Source organism: Ambystoma mexicanum, chromosome 2q (assembly GCF_040938575.1).
Source record: "Ambystoma mexicanum isolate Mex_15411 chromosome 2q, UKY_AmexF1_1, whole genome shotgun sequence".
Classification (NCBI taxonomy): Eukaryota; Metazoa; Chordata; class Amphibia; order Caudata; family Ambystomatidae; genus Ambystoma; species Ambystoma mexicanum.
Genome location: NC_090924.1, coordinates 151,104,417 through 151,120,993, shown reverse-complemented (window position 1 = coordinate 151,120,993; position 16,577 = coordinate 151,104,417). Strand labels below are relative to the sequence as shown.

The following is a 16,577-nucleotide window of genomic DNA, read 5'->3' as shown; positions in this document are numbered from 1 at the left end:
ATGGATACGTAGAGTGAAGATAAGCCCAGTTCTTTACGGACACTTTCAATCGGGATCGATGACGGTAGACCCAATACTCTTTTCCAAAACAGACCCTCCAACAGTCTCCAAACCTCTGGAGTGAGGAAGAAGTTCGCCTCTGCCGCGTAGGTCAAAATGGGCGAGACTTTCAGTTTATAGAAGACAATCAGTGGTCTAAGGGAGAAGGAGCAGTATCGCCGTTTAAGTAACAGTGCTTGAGAAGCTAAGTTTGTGACTTTACTTCTAAGTCTTTCGATACCCGGACCATCTTGGATACTGTTGTTTAAGGTTACTCCAAGGTATACCATGGTTGAAACCACTGGTACCACTTCCCCTGACAAGAACCACCTTAGATTTTTAGCGCCCATGATGGGACCTAGCCTCAGGATCTGTGACTTCTTCGGATTTATTCGAAGGCCATTACCTTGTATATACAACTCAAGTGCCTTTAGTTGGCGCTGTAATCCAACAGCGGTCTGGTCTAATAGCAGGAGGTCGTCCGCAAACAACAACCTTCCCACGGGAGTCCCTGCGATCTTAGGGGGGAAACATCTCACTGCTTCAAAGGCTTCCTGCATGTCGGATATGAAGAGACAAAATACCGCTGGAGCCAACCGACAGCCCTGTTTCAGCCCATTCATGGCCTCCACACTGTTTGAAAGGTTGCCCTGTCTGTCCAGCCTTACTTTAAGGGTTGTCCCAGTGTGCAGTGCTTCCAAGGGTTCTCTTAGGTTGTTCGGACAACCCCATTTCCTCAGTTTTTGCCATAGAATACAACGGTCGACAGAGTCGAACGCCTGTTCCAAATCTATGGACGCAATGTAGATGTTTTTGTAGCTTTTCTCCTTGACCAGGCATTTTAATATATTTATGATAAGAACATTTAGGGATGTCCCAATGCCCTTACGAAAACCTGATTGCCAAGGGTCCAAGTGATTTGTCGACCAACTCCAATCGTTCAGATGTTTCAGGATTAGCGCTGCACAGACCTATCTCCCTTTTTGAAAATCGGCACGATTATGGACGTCGTCCATGATTTGGGTAACTTTTTTAGTCTTGTTATATCGTTGAACAACAACAGCATAAATGAGGCCCATTTTTCCGGGTCCTTTTTAAGGATGTCGTTAGTAAGGCCGTCCGGACCTGCAGCTCTTGAAGAGTTTGAGTTTTTAATTAGGTCGAGAATGTCTTGTTTTCCAAATTTAATGGCCCAAGATTCGTCGGCTGATAAGGGTATTTGTGGACCACTTTTTATCCCCTTGGAATAAAGATTACGAAAGTGGGTTTCCCATACTGTTGCTGCTATGGGATTCACCATATTAGAGTCCGGAGGGGTATTTATTTTGTTAATCAATTTCCAAATACCAGTGATATTTTTAGTAGTTAACAATTCTAGCATTGTCTCACTGTCTTGTTGCACCAGTTGATGTTTATGTTGCGTGATCCAATTCCTGTAGTTGTTTCTGAATTTTTTGTACAGGAATAAATCAACTGGTGCACTGGTTTTAAGATATCGCCTCCTGGCTTTTCTTACAGCTTTTTTTTTTGTCACTACTTGGTGATCATAAGTGTGCCGAGTACATTGGTGACTACCCCTGGCAGCCGCCTTTGTTCGAAAGATCTTCAGTACTTCAGCATATTCGATCAGTTTGGAACCTTGGTCTTTAATTAAAGAATCCAACACCAGGCTCATCTCTTTTCTTCCCATACGTAGTCTGTTTCCCCCCGGAGTTATCTCAAGGGGCTGATTTGGTAAATGTTTGGCTGGTGTAAGGGGGGACTTATCCCAGGCCTCAATTACAAGTTCCAGAATGTTGTGGTCACTCTGGGTCGTGGGGACCACTTTCAACGATGTTAGATTTCCAAAGAGAGTTTCTGATACAAAAATGTAATCCAACATGCTCATTTGGTTGGCCCGTTTCCAAGTTGGAGCGGCCGGTTGGTCGCCCAACAAGTTCCCATTGACCATATGGATATTCCTAGCTGTGAGTTCCTTCTCCATGTTTACTCCTCTTATTATGTTTTTAGAGGCGGTCAAAGGCACAAACTCAATCTTCCTCTGATTCTTATCGTAGCATTCCATATTGAAATCGCCACATAGAAGGATTTCGAGTTTCGGGCACTCAGTCCTGGCATCGTCTATGGCTTTCATAAGGACTTCCATAAATGTGTCTTCTTCTCGTGCTTTAGGACCCCAATATACATTACATATTAGGAGCTGCCAGTCTTGGGATCGTAGTGAAGATTTTGTCATAGATGAAATCCTAATGAGTTGGATCCAAGGATTCCTATTTACTGATGAAAGCACTTTTAAGCCACTGGTGCGCTTTACCTCTACCAGGAGGCCTGCACTCGGTCTCCCTTTCAAGCCCTTTATTGCGGGATTTAAGAGTAGCTTGAACCTGTCTAAGAGGGGAAGATCACACAGCCAGGTTTCCTGCAGGCAAAAGACATTGTAGGTTGTCAAGTGTACTAATGAGTTTCCGAGGAGGTGCGAGTATCCCCTTGTGTTCCAACTCATGATTTTTATCCCTTTTGACATGGGATTGAGTTGGGCACTCCTGGGGCACTGATGACGTTATGATTTGGCGGATAGGGCCCCTGCTAACCAACTCCAGTCCTCTGAGCTGTTCTCCAGGATCAATCCGGCTTTGTCTGGTTGGGTGCGCACATGGTCTTTTCTGTTGTCCTCCCCTCGTACACCCCTATCGCTCTTACCAACTTTCGCCTGCTGTTCCTTTTTGAGTTCTGTGGAAGAGTTTAAGGAGTTACTTAATGTGTGTTTCGGGTCTTTAGGACTTACACGTTCTAAACTGGTCCCCTCCTCCAACTTCTTTAGCACGAACCCACATAGATTGAGTTTAGGACCCAACTCCAAAAGTGAGCTTTTGATGTTTCGATCACCTGTGTGGAGAATCACACTATCATGTCGCTGTTCGTTGTGAAATTCAATCCAGTCTATGTCCCTAGATTTTAGGTGGTCAGGATAGTCCAGGGATTGCAGGAGTCTCATAACATTTGCCCGATTCATAGTCAGATTGTCTTTGTAACCCAGGGTTCTTTCCAGTAGCACTCTGTAGTGTGCTGGAGCGTTGTGTATCTCAGACCCATTGTGGACAGTCTGGTTAGTGAGTCCTGATACTAGCTTGTTCTCTATATTTTCCGCCCATGAGAATGTTCTTCTAATCCCCTTTATCGTATCCATACGGTCTCCTTTGTTGTTATTGACTTCCGAAAATTTCCGGACCAGGAAGTTCCTCCTGTCTTCCATGTTACAAAGTCCAGGGGGCTAAGTGTCTGCGGAGCCATACTTCCTTTTTCCAAGGAGCAGGCCTTGTCTTCTCTCCCAGTGTGCACTCTAGATTCCCACTTGAACTTTTTAACTGAGTCCGCTTTCGGCACCGACAACGTTGGTAATGAGGGCTTTCTAAAAATTACTTGTCGCTCCCCCCGGTCTTTAAACATCTGACCCTCCGTCGCCCCTTTGTACTCAACACCTTTGCTTTTGTTTTGTACTTCAGAGTCATCATCCTCAGTTCCACTTTCTGTATCGGATGTATTTGTTCCCGACTTCTCCTCCCATGAGGTGTTCATGTCCGAGTAAACAGATAAGTCCATGAGGGAAATATCAATGTTTTCGTTCTCCCTCTCGCTGACCAGCGGGCGACGATGCTCATCTGGGCTCACATTTTGTGAGAGGGCGGGGGGATCACCGATTTTCTTTGATGATCTGTCGTGAATCAATGATTTGGAGGGGAGGGTCAGATTCCTAGGGAGAGTTAGGCCGCTAACGGTTATAGATCTCGCTGGAGGTTTCCTTGTATTCAAAGGCCCCTGTCCTGTAGGTTTTTCCGGCAGCATAGGGGTCTTCCCGTAATTTCTTTCTCCTTTCTTGTTTACTTTGAGTTGACCTTTGTCTGAAGGGGAAAGGCCTGTTTTGGGTTTCCTGAAAAGATCGAACACTTTAGTAGTATTAGTTGATTCTGAAGCCTTGGGTGGATCCACTATCACCTGCGGCAAGGTATTTGTTGCAGTGGAGGTCACTGAGTGACCTTCTTTAGGGGCAGGACCACTCTCCTTCGTTGCTGGGACAATCGCCCACACGGTATTATCCGTGTTAGTAGAGGCGTCCATGAATTTTAATAGGGGGGTATCTACAAAAGAACTCTTAGAGGGCGGTACCACCTGAGGTTTTATAGTTTGTGCTGGGGTGACAGGATCCATCAGGGGGCCACCCACTCCCCCATGCAGAAGACTTAGCCTTTCAGATCTCCTTGTTTCTTTTTCCTTTATAATCGGCTCGATGATGCTTTTCAGGATTTCAGTTGTATGTTCATCATTTTTTTCCAGTTTCGACTGGATTGCTGTGACAAAGCCTTCAATGAAGATCATTTTGGAGTACAGCATAGCAATTGTTGTCGAGTGGTCCCGAAGCTGGTCATTTTGCGTCTCTATGAGTTTCATTAAGGGGGCCATTACAAGGGCAAAAGCTGTAATCATTCCGGGATCGATTTGCGGGTCCTTTTTAGAAGAGTCATCTACTTGGGTAGATACCAGGACAGACAGGAGGTCCTCATCTGAGGGTGATTGTTGTCTTCTTTGCCGTTTGCTCGGGAATGGAGCTTGCTGGGGAAAGACTCCTTTGTGGAATCTTTGAGGGGGACCCCCAGATACGATTTTATTTGCTGGGGCAAGTTGCCCCCCTCTTGTGTTTAAAAGTGCGCCCTTGCGCTCGGGGGCTGTGGTGTAGGACCCCCAAATGTCCGTTTGATGGTGACTAAGCCATGACGTAGAGTAGTCCGGGAAACAGCCTTGGGGAGTCGCCTTGTTTTGCTGGTCCACACTAGAAAGGTCCGGACAGATTACAGTATTCGACAAGGAGATCCCAAAGGGTTTCCAACCTTTGTCCGGTCTTTGTGCGTAGGGCTGACCTCCCTTGGACCCCTTGAGAGTACCAAAGACAAAGGGGTTCGCGTCTAGAGGGGGTGTTAACCTTGGAGAAACCCATTGCATCGTCGGGGGCCGGACCCAAGTCCTTTAGTGCGAGAGGGGTAAAATTTGGAGGGGTCAGTTTGAGAAAGGCCTCCCGCAGAGTTTCATTGGGGGACAGACCTGACACTGGATCCTTACTCAGTCCCGTTTCTTCCGTGACCACCGCTCTATTTGGAGTTAAGAAAGTTCCATTTTCTTTGGGTGGCCCCGGAGTTTGTAGAGTTTGTGGAGTTTGTAAGGAATGTTGAGGGTGTAAATGAGTAACTTCTCTTTCCCCTGCACTCGGTCCCTTCCCCTCCCCCTCTCCCGTGTTTAGTTGCAAAATGTTTTCATGTGAAGCAGTGGTGCTTGTAATGGCTACTTCAGGGTAGAGGTCCCCCATTGTCCTGAGTGGAGGAAGTTTGGGGGCTGGGGAGCCGACCATTGTCCGCAGATAAACGGTTGAACCCAAGCGGACTGGCTGGAATTTCAGGGCAACTTCCAGTACCGTGTACCACAAGTCTTTTAATCAAAATAGTGCGGTGAACCCTTGTAGTACACTTCCGTACCAGCAGAAACGTGCAGGAAAAAATCAGTAAGTATAATTCACAATGTAACCTTCCTGCCTTCGTGCCTTCCTGCCGCAGACTGCCAGAGACTGCACTTAGCCGCACTTCAAAAATGTGCACAGTTTTTGCTGTCAACCATGCAGGAACAACCATCGGACAGGAGCCAATCTTACTGGTGCACCCCAGTGCGCCAAACAGCCGCACAACAGCCGATGGACTTGACTCCTGTCGGGCTTAACGCAGCGAGGGTGGTTGGGCCTGCTTTTGCTGGTGAGGTGGATCACGTGGCTTGTCACGTGCTTTGGGCAAGCTCCGCCTCCTCCAGGAAGCGAGCTATCCACGGCAAGAGCCCCTTGTCAGCTCGCAATGCCGGAATGGAAACGACAATGAAAGCAAACGTTTCCACTTGAAATAAACAGTTCTCCTTGTGAAACAAACGCTCGCCACTCGGGCGGATGGGCCTGCTTTTTGCTGGTGAGGTGGATCACGTGGCTTGTCACGTGCTTTGGGCAAGCTCCGCCTCCTCCATGAAGCGAGCTATCCACGGCAAGAGCCCCTTGTCAGCTCGCAATGCCGGAATGGAAACGACAATGAAAGCAAATGTTTCCACTTGAAATAAACAGTTCTCCTTGTGCAACAAACCACTGAGTATCAATTTAATGTGATGCAGCTCCAATCAAAGCTATAAAGCATCAAATTCCAGTTGGGATTCAGAAAATAAGGAGAATGAGAAGGGAAGGCGGTAACAGAAAGGGAGAAATATTTTAAGAGATGTGAAGAGTGGTAGAGGCAGGAAGACAGTGAAAGCAGGAGATAGCAGAGGTATGGAGAGTAAGAAGTAGTGGGAGAGAGGGGAGAGGAGGAATGCAGAAGTGAGGGTTGAATCATTGAAAGAAAAACAAAGTGAGAGTGAATGAGATGAGAGAACAACATCAAAAAGAGAAAGCAAAAATAATAAAAGAGAAACAATGAGGGAAAGATAGTCAGAGAAATCGAGGTCAGAGAATAACAGGAATATGGGATAGTGTCCAATGGACTTGAAATGTTCTATGTGAAGAAAAGGTAAGGAATGAGTCCAAGATGATACCAAGGTAGATTAGTAGGAGGTATAAGGAAATTCTAATCAGTGAAATGGGAATCAGAGCAAGAGGGGAAGATTTCTGGAGTAATTACCTCCAAACTCTTTCACTGTACTCACCACTTGTAATAGGACAAAATCTGTCTGATTAGAAGTGTCAGGATGGGGGTGCTAGTATGAATAGGACTCCATGGAGATTTTTGAGGAATTATCCCGCATGGTTTTGTCAGTTATTTATCCAGCTTTTGTGGGCAAACCTGGAGGAAATACCACCAGCCCAGTTCTGGATGGATCGCCTATGCATTACGGACAAACTTGCACTAAAAAGTTGGAGTATTTCTTGTAACGCCTCTTTTTTACCACACTGCTGTAATAACAAATCAAGTTCTGTGCGGTGAAAAGGTACAAGCTTATCAATTGCGAGAATAGCACCGTAAAAGGGGAGGGGCTCCGTTTAATTGTTATACAAGTGAAGTCAAAAATAAAAGTAACTTACGTATAAAAGACATGCACGGGTGCAGGTAAGTATAACCAAACTTAGGGGTAGGCTGAAACACAGTAAATAGGCCTTACAGCATGCTTTTGCAGAAAACGTGTGTTCTCTTTTTTTATTAATATGCAACGAAGCTGCAGTGACTGGTAACACAACAGAAGTCCCACGATCACAGACTGGTATGGTAAGAAGCAAACAATATTTGTTATTCTTTCGAGGTCACAGATTAGATACAATGGGTCCCGCCGACAGGCAAGGAGGGCATGACTATTTCATAATTCAAAATAATTTGCAAAACGTGATTCTTAGATGGAGTCAAAAGAACCACAGTGGTTTCAAATTTCCCCTTAGTATGTTTTGCCTGGGAAGAAGGCCGAAGAGTTCTTAATATGGAACATTTGTATAGCAGTATTTCCGTGGTTCAAGACTCTGACAGTACCATGGTAGAAAGCGTCTCTCTCATGAGAACTTAGATGAGATGACCGGGACTGATGAATAAAGATCTGCTGGTTATCTCAAATGTTTCAATGAATTGTCGCTATAATGTGGGAAGTGGGGGTTGGATTGTGACGTCACATATTATAATTAAGGGCGGTGTGGGAAGGTTTGTGGACACAATTACAGAACATTATGTATGTTTTTCTATAAGGGTATACTGTGCGAGCACCAATCAGCTTGATGTGGGGAGATTTCTTCATGTTGCACATGTTACCAATGTTAATTAGCTCGAGTGTTATAAAGGTTTTATATTTAGGGGCCGTTCTTTGACAGAGCCTTTTCACACAGTTTTGTTCCGCATTCTGATTGAATATAGCTGTCTGTCCCCGCTGCGTCTGGGCCCTGAATAAACCTGCGTTACTTCTTGCCTGCGTACATTGCTTTTTGAATACTTTCGTAATTTGTATTGGTGAGTCCCTAGGCGACCCTCGACACACTGCCATGAGCCTGCTTATGTACAAACTCAGGCACACATACGAATCCCAGCTTAGTTGATGCAGCTCTTAATTCTTCCAAGGATTATATATTGAGTGCAATTAAACCTTTGTAACAATATCACATTGTAGTATCAAGAGTGTGAAATCAGAATCGTAAGAGTTAATCAGGATCCAATGTTTGTTTGTTTGTTTGTTTATTTATTATAGCGCGCGCCAGAACCGAAGGTATCCAGGCGCGTGAACAAGAATACTTTAAGCTTACAAGTTACAGTTGCGCATTGCAGAATAGTCACATGAACAGTTAACAACACAGATGATAAGTACCACGCATATTTTGTACACCAAGTTATATACACACATAACTTGTACACAGAGGTGTATACACAAATCCTTGTGGGAAATATTTGTCGGTATGGCCATGGATCATGTGAGTGTCGGGACACTGCTGGCTGCTCTGATTGCCTTGCACTAGTGCTCTGCCCGCTGCCTCCATCCTCTCACCTTTTTCCTGGATAGTCTTCACTGCCCATGGCTGCCACCATCCTCATCCCCACGGCGGCTGCTGCCTCTTTTCATGGCCTTCTACAATGTTGCCAGTCAGTGTAATGGCTGTGAACATAGAAGATGGACTCTTTCCCCAAGACAACTACTTTCAGACTCTTTTTGCAAGAAATCTGTGGTAAAGCTTAGCACAGGACAGGCACTCATATTCTTAAAGCCCTTGGCAATAAAGGCAGTCATGTGCTGGGAACCAGAGGCGTAGCCAGGATTGTCTAGTAAGCGGGCCCACCCTAGTGACATTAGCATTTGTAAATGCCCACACAGCGATGCTGAGTGGGCATTTACAGATTTTGGGTGGGGCTTGCCCACTCAGGCTCTACCCTGTTTATGCCTCTGCTGGGAGCCCTCATTTTGCTCCCTCATTTCACATGGGCCCATAAATAAGGTTTCAGAGCACATACATGAAAACTAACAATAATGCTTAACAGGAACAATTCCAAAATGGCTGGCCAAGAACTTTGTTTTGGTTCTTGGGAGAGTGTATTCCTGTGGTAGGTTTGGAACACAAAAGTGTTCATACTACTGCTTCTGTAGGTGATAGAGAGTCTCAGAAGCTCTGTGGTTAGAAGGGAGGTGTTAAGGGCTGGTGGTCTATAAATGACACCCTTAAAGTATAAGAAACAGAGCCACAAGGCTGCTACTATTATCGGACAGAAGAGATCACATAAAACAAGCATTAAAAGCCATACTCTGGCTGCCCATCAGGTGTAGAATAAAACTCAAAATAGTATGCAACACCCACTCGGCCCAATACCTCAGTACATCACAATTCTTTCAAAAATAAAATCGTACTCTACAATCTGGAAAAATGGCAAGATTTAGGCAATACTGTGCTCCTGACAATACCGCACTACAAAATGAAACACCAAAGATGGGAAACCTTCTCTGCAATAACCATAAGAGTTTGGAACTCGATGCCCACAGGAATTTGCAATTGAAGGATTAACCAACCTAGTGGGCAAAATGCCAACATTTGGACTGCTTGGAAGACACTGTGGAAATAAACTAAAGCCATGGGCAGGCGAATATACACTCAGCTGGAAGAAGCTAGGCAGCAAAAGGAACAGAAGCAACCTGCAACTTAAATGTAAAAGGTTGATCTACCAAACATTCAAGGTACCCGATAAGCCAAAACAAACACAGGCACTTTACAACAGATATCATATTCAGCTGTACCGACCTGTTGCACCAGTGCAGTTCTATCATTTCATCAGGTAGAAGAAATACACCTCTGTGGTATTGCCTCTCCCAAAGCAAATACTGACTACCAAATATGCTTCCAGCCACTGACACCACATTCACCCACACCACCATGACATAGAAACCTCCATGACAAGCACTTAATCACAACCTCAGAGCACATATGACATCTATGTATCAACCCTACTGGGTCATCACAAGAACTCACACTTGATACCATGAATGCCCACCACAGAATATGCCCATGACAGGTCTCATCGGACAATGAACCTCCAACAACACCTAGAAGCATACAGGCAAACAGGGCCCGGTTTCTTCCAATTTATGCTAACAAGACTACACCAACAAAAAACAGGATTAACTCCCTCTTCCCTCAATAACTTCCCAAACCAAACAACCCCCAACTCATTATTGTGCAAGGCCTACAGTATGAAGAGGCCAAGAACATGGGAGAAATTGATCTTTTTAAGATCCAATAAAATAACATAACACAACATTTGCATTCAGTTGTTTGTCAAATGTTGGCAGTTTGGATTTAGTGTTTCAAACCATTGAAAATGTCTTTTCATTTCCAAATCATGCAGGTTTTCGGCCAGGCTTCTGAATACAGAATTTATCTTACAGTGAAAGAGTTATTTGTATTTGCTCTTGGGCCCTGGGAGGGCTCCCTGACACACAAACACACACACGCGCGCGCGCACGCACGCACGCACACACACACACACACACACACACACTTACTTTTAAATCATAACAATATTAGGCTAAGGGAGTCCTGCACATATTATTTCTACAGAGTAAAAACGAAATTAAGCATTTCACCAACGTGCTAGCATATACCGCTTAATCCCAAACAACACACCTATGCTGTCTGGATTTACAAGATGCCAAATCGACCTCTGCCCGCAGACAAACAAGGATGAGTAGACACTAAAGCCAACCCAATCATAGAGATAAAACAAGCATAGTTAAGAGAAATAGCCCTTTTGCATTTTGTGGTAACCTGGGCCATAGGAAGGCTATTCTCTCAAGAGGGGTATGAATGTGATTCAGTAGCAACCCAAATGGCTAAGTATAAAAGTCAAAAATAAAGGTATGTCAAATCATGGTTCTATACAAATATATGTACTTTAATTTAAAAAAAAATATGCAAAAATAACTAAATTTAGAACACTATAAAAAACCAACCCCTGCAGAAACAACACAACATGCAAGATATCAAGACCCAGCACTCTGGGTCATGAGACAGGGGGAGAAAAGGCACACAAAAAACACAATGTTAAAAAAGGATACATTCTTAATTTGTAAAAGGGATTCCTCTGACCTAGCCAGTGTATAGGGCCCAAAATGGACACAAGCAGTTATCAGGCAATAATAACTTGGCTGTGCTTTAGTGGTTGTTCACCACTTGAATTCAGTTCGAAATGAGGACATTGCGATAGTGCAGCGACAAGCAGATGTTGAGGTGGGGTCGATCTTAATGCAGCTGCGGTTCAAATCATTACTCAAGTGATGTGGATCGTGGAGATTTCTAGGTTTGGTTCGAATGTCGAGAATTGGCAGTGGATGAGCTGATGGCAGAATGTGCAAGGTGAGTCAGTTCGATGCTGTGCTCGATGGTCGCAGTTTAGGAAGAACACCAGGGTTGGTTTGATCGTCGACTCATTCTGCGATGAAGAAGCTGGAGGTTTGAATAGAGGTTTAAGCAGTGCAGGGGCAGCAAGGCTTCTTTGTTCGAGGTGAGCCAACGGCATGCTTTCAGATGGTGCAGTGCAGTGGCAACCGGGCTCGAACATGCAGGGCAGCGGTACAAAGACTGGTGATTGCCAAAGTCAGCTCCTAAGCACCCTGATGGTTCGATCAGGGTCAGACGATCTTGAATTCCAGTTTGCAGCAGGTCGATGATGAAATGGCAGGATTCCTGGCTATCTTGGATCTCAGGAGCTCTGAGTCCCACTGCGGGGTTTCAAAGGCAAGAGTAGTTATTTTCTCAGGTTCCCAAACACACTTTCCCAGGTTGGCCCACACTTTCATGGGTCCTTCAGCATGGTGAGGTCAGGTATGGCTTATATTTACAGCTTAGCGTGCCGCCACAATAGGAAATCTCGTACTTATCTGATTTTGGGAACAGGGGTGAATGTCTTAAATGCAGCCCCAGCGCCGCAGAGACGTGCTATCATGGTAGCTGTCAAGAGGGCACCTGTGACTCCTGCACTTCTGCACCTGCTCTGTGCCAATGAAGAGCAGGCGCTGCTGTTCAGGATACCAATCCAGCAGGGCAAATGTGTACACTATTCTTTTGGTATGGAACTTAGTGAAGGGGGATCTGATTAGCTGATTGCCCTCTCTGAGATAGAATTACGTGCACTATTTATGAATGAATACAATTAAAATTTTTAAAAAAGCCAGTGGTTCTATACCCTCGCCAGATGGCAATTCATCACAGAGGTACTGGAAGAGTGGATACCATCGAAAAATGGGCACCACCCCAGAAGAGAATCACATGGCACCACAACATATCAAATGGATCCGCACTATATACCAAATATGGGGACACTGATAGGGAAAGAAGGGATGAAAAAGGTGCAGATTGTCAACAATTAACACGCTCCACTTCAGACTATATGAAAGTTAAAACAGGAGAAGGGGTTTACTAGCGATAAGATGAGAAGATAGTGCCTCCTTAAGGATGTTCTCATTGGGGGAAACATTCACAACTAGAGTACTGAGCCTGTCCACAGCATGGAGTCTCTGTAAAAAGTATATCCTCAATTCCACATATGATACTACATGCAACGCTAATCACCATCTTGCTAGTGCATCCACAGAAGGCCATGTAAAGGGTAGTAATATGAGCTTGGAGGTATTAGCACAGCTGAAGTAATGGGGAGAATAAGAAGGGAATGCCATCAGTTCCAACAATCTCGCAGAATCTGATGACATGTCTCCGGAGGACCACAGGTAACATGGCAAAGTCCATGCCAAAACTTATCAATGATACAAGGAATACTCATCACAAACGTGGATACACCAACATCAGGAGAACCCACAGATGTGTTAGAAAATAAAGTGTATAGCATGGCTTCCTGATAAAATAAGCCTCATTTTGAGAAGACTTCAAGATCTGGAAAGAGTCAAAAGAATTAGGATAAATTAATGGTTGGTGCTGGATATCGACTGTTTCATTGTGGGACATGGATATGGGAACCTGCTACCCTTTTCATGGCTGAATGAGGAAATAATGAAGAGGCACTCAGGGAAGTGAATATTTCAGAATACTCAAGAATCAGCTTCCACAAATTGTATCAACCTGAGGAGATGATCCTTTTTACAGGAGAAGTAAAGTTATGGATCAACATCAGGTTAATCTAGCAGCTCCCTGTATAATTTTTGCCAATGGAGTCCCTAAATGAACCCATCTGTTCAGCTCAGGAAGTTATGCACTTTTTCTGGTGGCCTGTCTTACCTGTGCCACATAAGCAGCAGCGATTTGGACCAGGTCGCCTTGGCCATGTGAGTCTTCAGCATGATGCAAAAGCAGAACGGGTGAAATCAGACATCTGGGTCGGTCGGCAGGAGAAAGAGGGTTTGGGGGTAGCACAGCCATCAAGGGGGTACATGACCTGCATAGAGGTAGAGTGGAGGAACAGGGGAGCGTAGGAAAGGTGGCATGAGGTCAGAAGTTGGGACAGGGAATGAAAGGTGGGGTTCACATACCAAAGGACAGGCTTGGAGAGGTGTGAACCCTTTCCAGAGGGCAAACTTGGAGAGATGCAGGGAGTGAAGAGGGTCCCTCCTTTGAAGCGCAAGGTCTATTTGGGATAGTAGGTCCATTGAGGGAAAGTGCTGCACAGCAACGGCTGCACGGGAAACACCTTTGTTGCAAATCGTTGTGTGGAAAAAAACAACTTTTCTTTCTTTTCTGCATTCTGTTTTTGAAAAACATTGCTATTTCCCCATACTTTAATATCTTTGAGCGATTCATTTCATTTGGCTTATGCATATAATTGAATGTTTTATATTGGTTTGTTGACTTGATGAACAAAAGGCTTCGGCCGAAAGGTGTTAAAATAGAAATGAGAGTATGAAAAAATTGAATCTGAACTCTGCTGAACTTAAAAAAGTAACGTTTTTAGCACCTACCTCTGAGCCAATGCACCTTTGGTCTGTGTGCCTTCAGCGTCTTTATCTGAAAGAAGACATTCAGAGCTGTTAAACCCAAACACCTTATAAAGAAAATTCAGAACAATGAAGCACAATGTGGGTTAAAAGCCCTCTTCTTATGTGTTTTACCAAAAACTCATGTTTTTATTTGGTGCAAAGACCAAAGGAGGCCTATTTAGATTGTTGTCAATAAAGGAGAAGGATGGAAAGATGGTGAAAGGGATGGAATTAGACCTTTCATTCATTTCATTTCGTTTTGTCAAATAGAAAAATAATTCCACACCACAGTTAAAGCATATATTTTACCAGGGGCATCTAGCTGGGAAAAGGTGTAGATAATAAAAACAAAGGGAAACAACTAAATGGACCAAAATGTCAGTTTTAAAAAATTGAAGTTACTCGCCTTAATACTGTACTTTTAGGCCATAATCCCCATTCTTTCATACTGCTAAGACCACAGGGACCAAACGAGTGCCAAAAGTGCACATTATTGCCCTATTTATTAACACGGAGGAACCACACACACTCCTAACCATGCTCCACCATTTTGGAATGGGAAAAATGTATTGTTAGACAAAAACACTAACACTCATTCCAAACATTTCACAAATAAGCTAAACAAACTCCAACTTTATATACCACCTTCCCCTTCCTGGAGAATCTTCCCCGTAAAACCCTGACAAGAGAAGATCAAAGATCATGTCTCTTGGTTTCCTGTAAAATGGCTTCCCAACCAGAACCTTCTTACATTCTGAGTTAGAAAAGGATTCAATAATATAATCCCAACTCACTGATCTGTTTCCTTTGATCAATCTTCATGGGGATAACCCGGATTTGTGAATCGATGGAGCCGCTACTGATTGATTGCAAACCTGTAACCAGATATTCTAGATTTAAGCACGTGAAGGTGAAGCCAAAGCCTCTGCACCTGTGACCTGTCAAAGTGTTGTACGAAGCTATGAGTCCTAGTAGAGGCTGAACCATCAGACTGTCATTGGCATCCTAGATGAAAATTAAGAGCACTGTGTAAGTTTCAGATACTCTAACCCAAAATATTCTTTGGGGCTGAATCTATATCCCAGACTAAGCAATTGAAACTCAGCTAGACCTTTTTTCATATTGACTGAAAAACCTAGGTCAAAAAGAGGGGATCAAGCAAAGTCTGATTGCTGGACTTAACAAATGAAGGGGTGAATGTGATTACCAGCCAGTTGGCCAGATATGCAGGAACACATTAATCTTAAGAACTCCGATATATGCCGCCATTGAGGCCCACATAGGGATGTGACAGCAGTCATCCTTAAGATTCAATGCAAGGATCCAATCACCAAGGGATGATTGAATCTGTGCCAAGGAGATCCTCTTGATCTTCTCTTGTCTTAGTTGGACATTATTATAAGAGAGTATCAGTATCGTGCACAAACCTATCCGTTCTTTCTCTGTAAAATTCCTTGAGCCAGTTCTCATTCCAAGAGAGGGGCCTGTTTGGTAATTCAAATTGCACGGCAGTGGTGTTCCTGGAACAAGATCAGACCTTGGAGGAGGGTGGACAGGAAGGAACAGTGTTCTGTATGATTTTGACAATATCTGAGAGATTTCTCACCAGGTGGTCTTGCTGAAGGGGATCTCAGTCTCAGAGCATTTAAGAGGGCATCAGCCATGAGTCCGGTGGATGGTCAGTGGCCATTGGAACCATTTTAGCACTTTTGGAGAAAATCTTCGGCTGCTAATGCAGAACTTCTGATGACTTACCTGCTAAGAGGGGAACTATGATCTGGAGACTAAAGTAGCCCCTAAACTGGCATCCTCTAGCCGCCACCAACTTTAACCCCTGAGTTGAGATCCTCAAGCCATGGCCCAGTAGAAGTTGTATCCCCTGAATGGGGATGCTCGATCTACATCCAAATGACAGATTAGCCTATGAGCAGGGATCCTCGGGCCAAGATCCGCTGGAGCCAGTGTATTGAGGACTGTGAGTGTCCCTCAGAGGGCTGATGACAGATAGGAAGGAGTTGCTGGTGGACTGCTTTATAAATAGTTGGACTCACCATCCTGCAATTCTTATGAAGTCTGAAGTCCCGTTGCTGTCAGGCATCTGGACCGATTGAGCATGGAAAAAGGACTGAAGTGTAGTTATGGGGCAGCAGGACACAAGAGAGCGGTTGGCACTGTGTGTGAGCATGAAGCTGTGCAGTTTCTCCAAGTTAAAAATCAAGGCACTGCTGTACAATTTTGGCTCTGGCCCCATCTCTACGTATGGGAGTACTAGCAGTATGGTAGAAAGAGGAAGGGGTGTAGGAGTACAAAACATCCAAAAAACACAAGCTGGTAGGAGTAGGGAATAGATGAGCAGGTATAGGAAGTGGAAGTCATAGAGAGGATATTGGAGGGAGCCCCTCATGAAAATAATGGGAATGAATACCTCAAAAACCAAGCCATACATTTAAAATAAATATAACATTTATTTTTAAAAAACAATTTAATTGATAAGCCATTTTGGGAAACTGCCATTGAGAACTTTTCACAAAGAGCCCAAGAAACAGCTCTATGTGTAATACGGAGTTAACTGAGAAAGGGAGAGCATT

At 44.3% G+C, this 16,577-nt stretch overlaps 1 protein-coding gene across 12 annotated transcripts in view; it reads right to left on the bottom strand.

Moving 5' to 3' along the window:
• OBSCN (obscurin, cytoskeletal calmodulin and titin-interacting RhoGEF) overlaps positions 1-16,577 on the bottom strand; it is a 3,169,051-nt gene that overhangs the window by 1,295,678 nt on the left and 1,856,796 nt on the right. For all 12 annotated transcript variants that reach the window (XM_069647058.1, XM_069647065.1, XM_069647061.1 and 9 more), the window contains one exon: positions 13,972-14,017. In XM_069647058.1, the coding sequence (XP_069503159.1) occupies positions 13,972-14,017 (46 nt within the window). The remainder of the gene's footprint in view (positions 1-13,971; positions 14,018-16,577) is intronic.